Source organism: Eimeria necatrix, genomic scaffold (genome assembly GCF_000499385.1).
Source record: "Eimeria necatrix Houghton genomic scaffold, Enh_scaff385, whole genome shotgun sequence".
Lineage (NCBI taxonomy): Eukaryota > Apicomplexa > Conoidasida > Eucoccidiorida > Eimeriidae > Eimeria > Eimeria necatrix.
In genome coordinates this window covers 20782-25363 of record NW_013655366.1, presented here as the reverse complement: position 1 = coordinate 25363, position 4582 = coordinate 20782, and the positions used below count along the sequence as shown (strand labels likewise).

At 59.8% G+C, this 4582-nt stretch overlaps 1 protein-coding gene across 1 annotated transcript in view; it reads right to left on the bottom strand.

Annotated features, from left to right (window-relative positions):
- Window positions 1-4436: 4436 nt before the first annotated feature.
- Window positions 4437-4582, bottom strand: part of ENH_00049330 (hypothetical protein, conserved) — a gene marked incomplete at both ends in the record, with an annotated part of 3670 nt that continues 3524 nt past the window's right edge. Inside the window, one exon of the mRNA XM_013585613.1 lies at window positions 4437-4580. Within this exon, the coding sequence (XP_013441067.1) occupies window positions 4437-4580 (144 nt within the window). The remainder of the gene's footprint in view (window positions 4581-4582) is intronic.

Sequence of the window (4582 nt, the reverse complement as noted above, 5' to 3'; positions counted from 1 at the left end):
CCGCGGAGTATGAGGCCCCCCTGTTTGGGGGCCTCGGCGGAGTGGGGGCCCCCCTGACAGGGGCCCCTGCGGAGTAGGGGGCCCCCAACACATGGGGGCCCCCGCGGAGTAGGGGCCCCCTGTTTTGGGGGCCCCCGCGGAGTGGGGGGCCCCTCGTTGGGGGCCCCCGGGGAGGGGAGGGCCCCCTGAGCCTTTACGGGGCTGCTCAGGGGGCCCCAAAAAGAGGCCCTGGGCCCCAGCCCCTGCTGCCCCTAAACAAATCAGCCAGACTAAATAAGAAAAACCTAAAGCAACAAAATAGGGCACAGGGGGGCCCCCCCAAACGCAGGGGGCCCCTAGCTAGCCCCAAGCAGGGGGGCCCCATGGCCCACGCAGGGGGGGTGTGGGGGCCCCCGCAGTAAGCTTTAACAACTGGGGGGCCCCCGCGGCTCCCCGGGAACCCCTGGGGGCCCCCCGAGGACCCTCAGAAGCCCCCGGGGGGCCCCCAGGGGCCCCCAGGGGCCCCCAGGGGCCCCCAGGGGCCCCCAAGTTTAGGAGGCCCCACAGTCCCTCCCTTTGGCAGCTCGCAGGGGCAGCCTGCTGCGGGGCCTTCGCTCTGTGCTGCTGCTGTCAAACCAGACCAAATCGTTGGGGGCCCCTGGGGATAGTTGGGGGCCCCCTGGGTATTCAGGGGGCCCCCAACCATCCCTTAAGGGCCCCCTGAACATCCAGGGGCCCCCTTGGGGCCCCCCTGGGGCCCCCCTGGGGCCCCCCTGGGGCGGAATTTATAAGAATGCTGCGGCTAGGCTGCAGCTGCCGCGGCGGGTTGAGTCTCTTGCGGAGTCCGAGGGGGCCCCCGAGGGGGGCCCCTGAAGAAGGGCCCTCAGGAGGTCCCTCCTGCTCTCAAGGGGCCCCTCACTTAACTCAAAAGGCAGGGGGGGCCCCCCCCGGGCAGGCAGCTCACTGGGGAGGGGCCCCCCGTCGGAGACCGCTGCGTAGGGTCTGGGGAGGGGCCTCTTGGGGGCCCCCCCACCCAGGGGGCCCCGGGGGGGCCCCCTCGGGGGGCCCCCCGGGGCCCCTCCGTGGGGCCCCGCGGGGCCCCTAAAGAGACGAACTGTTCGAAACGGAAAAGAACGGGCAGAATGGGGCAAAGAGAAAGAGCCCCCGCCTAAAGACAAAGGCAACGAGGAGGGCTCCATGGGGGCCCCTGAGTGCGGAAAAGGGCCGAGAGGAGGCCCACTTAGCGGCTCTGGCAGCACGTTATCGCGATGAGGCTCCGCTGCTGCTGCTGCTGCTGCTGCTGCTGCTGCTGCAGTGAAAGCGGGAGAAGAGGCCAGGGGGCCCCTCTGCGTCCCATATGCTGGAGAGAAGGGGCCCCCCGAGGGGCCCCCCCAGCGGGGACTGTCGGCAAAAGGACTTTCGTCCCATCTACCTGTTTGGCTTCCGAAGGGGCCCCCGCGGACAAACTGGGGGCCCCTGTCGAATGTGGGGGGCAGCAAAGGGGGGCTGGGGGCCTCCAGCGCCACGAGGGGCCCCCCGGGGGCCCCCCCAGGGGGCCCCCGGGGGGCCCTCCTGGGGGCCCCCCCCGCAGCAACGGGGGCCCCCACAAAGGACCCCATAGGGGGGCCCCCCACCCACTGCGGGCGCCTCCAGCTAAGGCGGCTGCCCGAAGACGCAGTCGAGGGGCCCTCAGTGGGGGGGCCTCCCGTTGAGGGGGGCCCCCCTGTGGAGGGGCCCCCTGTGGTGGGGGGCCCCCCCATGGAGGGGGGCCCCCCTGTGGAGAGGGGCCCCCCTGTGGAGAAGGGGCCCCCTGTGGAGAGGGGCCCCCCAGGGAGCAACGGGGGGCCCCCGGCGGAGTGGGGGGCCCCCCTTGAAAGAGGGTTTTCTGCGGACAGGGGGGCCCCCCTGTAGGGGGGGCCCCCCTCTTCTGAACTGTCCAAACGAAAAGAAGAAGGGGTACCCAAAGAAGACCCACTGCTGCTTCTGAGGGCCCCCAATACTTCAGCCCAGGGGCCCTCCCCCTGTGGGGTCACTTGGGGGGCCCCCTCTCTGGGGCCCTGGCCCCACGGGAAGGGCGGCTCGGGTGCAGCAGCAGCAGCAGCAGCAGCTGCTGCTGCTGCTGCTGCAGCGGGGGACGACTCGGGGCTAAAGCTCGAGGCCTGCGGCCGCAGCCACGAGGGCCACGAGAGCGCAGCAGCAGCAGCAGCTGCTGCTGCTGCTGCTGCTGCTGAGGTCTCTATCCCGCTGCCCGAAGGGGCCACTGAGGGGGGGCCCTCAAACTGGGGACCCTGCGGCCGCGGCGCTGCTGCTGCTGCTGCTGCTGTTGCTGTTGCTGCTGCTGCTGCAGGGCCTCCACCTTTAGCTGGGGGCCCCAAATCTGCTGTGGGCGGCGCCGGCAGCAGCAGCCTAGGGGGCCCCCCTGGGGGCCCCTTTGTGGGCGCGTTCTCTGCAGGGAGTCCTCCCTCTGTTGCTGCTGCTGTTGCTGTTGCTGCTGCTGCTGCTGCTGCTGCTGCTGCTGGGGCCGGCTTTAGGGGGGGCAGCCTCCGCGTTTGGGCCCTCAAAGGGGCCCTCGAAAGAGCTGCTGCTTCTTGCTGGAGGGGCCCCTCGTTTTTAGTGAGCTGCGGCGCCTTGTGGGTGTCTTCCCTGCTGCTGCTGCTGCTGCTGCTGCTGCTGCTTCTGCTGCTGCTGCTGCTGCTTCTGCTTCTCTTGTTGCTGCTGCTGCTGCTGCTGCTGCTGCTGCTGCTGCTGCTGTCGCTGCTGCTGCTGCCTTGTGGGAGGGGCCCCCGGGGCGGGGCGTAGAGGGCCCCGATTTGCTGCAGCAGCAGCTGCGCGTCGCTCGGCAGCTTTTTGAAAGCTTGCCGCAGCAGCTGCGGCTGCAGCAAAGCAGGACTTTCCCGAACTGCTGCTGCTTCTTCCGGCAGCAGCAAACTCACTGCGTCCATCACCGTCAGGTCCAGCGGGCCTGCACGCACGCGCTCGCGCTGCAGCACGCTGCTGCTGCTGCTGCTGCTGCAGCAGCAAGAGCGGCAGCAGCAGCAGCAAGAGCGGCAGCAGCAGCAGCAAGAGCGGCAGCAGCAGCAGCAAGAGCGGCAGCAGCAGCAGTGACAGCAGCAACAGCACTGGCCACTCCCGCGCTCTCCGCCGCAGCAGGGCGCACGAACGCGTCCCCAAACCCTAAACCCTAAACCCTAAACCCTCGACGCGCAGTCCCGCGACCCTAACCTCAAACCCTAGATTCTAAACCCCAAACCGTAGACCCTGAACTCCAAACCCTAAACCCTAAACCCTAAACCCTAAACCCTCGTCGCTGGGTCCCGCGCCCCAACCCGAAACCCTAAACCCTAAACCCTAAACCCTAAACCCTAAACCCTGCGGACGGTCGATGTGGATGTTGGTGGAGGGTCCGATTCTTGCTGCTCCTGCTGCTGGCCAAACTGGCAGCGAAACATTAACTTTAAAAAGAGTATCTCCTGCAGCAAAGAGGCAGCCAGCAGCAAAAAGGCGGGGCCTAGCAGCAGCACTTGCGAGAAAAGGCGACAGCAAACACCGCCACAGCCGCTCGCACTCGCTCTCCCCCGCTGCTGCTGCTGCTGCTGCTGCTGCTGCTGCTGCTGCTGCTGCTGCGGGGGCAGGCGGTGCAGCGGGGGTGCAGATCGCCGCCGCGGGCTCGCTGCTGCTGCTCCCAGCGCCGGGACCTCCCGCTGCTGCTGCCGAATAGGAGATATTCCCACAGAGTCGAAGTCGCCGTAGGGGTCCACGCAAAGAGCAATTTCCTAAAAAGATAAAAAGAAAAATTGCAAAAGACAAAAATTAAAAAAAGAAAAAAGAAAAAAGATATTTAATTAAACAAAAAGACAAAAATGATTTAAATAAACAAAGAAGTAGGAAACAAGGAGATAAAACGGAGACGAAAAAGAAGCAAAATGACAAAAAAGTAAAAGGAGATAATTCAGGAGATGGAAAAAATTAAAATAAAATAAAATAAAATAAAATAAAATAAAATAAAATAAATAAAATAAATAAAATAATGAGGAGGAAGCTTAAAGAAGAAAAGGAGATTGAAGAAATAAAAGGATATGAAAGAAAACAAAAGGAAGGAAATAGAAGAAATAAGAGATTAAAATTTTAAGAAAATAAAAAGAAATAAAAAGAAAAAGATAAAAGAAAAAGGATTAAATGGAACAAAAAGGAGATGAAAGAAAATAAACAAAAAGAGAAAAAGACAAACGAGAATAAAATAAAAAAGGAAATAAAAGGAAATAAACAGAAAATAAAGAAAGAAAAAAATGACACACATAAAAGAATAAAATAAATAAATAAAATAAATAAGCCAAAACAAACAAAACAAACAAACAAAACAATAAAACAAATAAAACAAACAAAACAAACAAAACACTAAAACAAACAAACAAACAAAACAAACAAAACAAAACAAATAAAACAAAACAAACAAACCCTTACAAATAAACAAACCAAACAAACAAACAAACAACAAACAAACAAATAAGTAAATAAACAAATAATAATAAATAAACAAATAAACAAACAAACAAACAAACAAACAAACAAACAAACAAATAAACAATAATAATAAACAAATAAA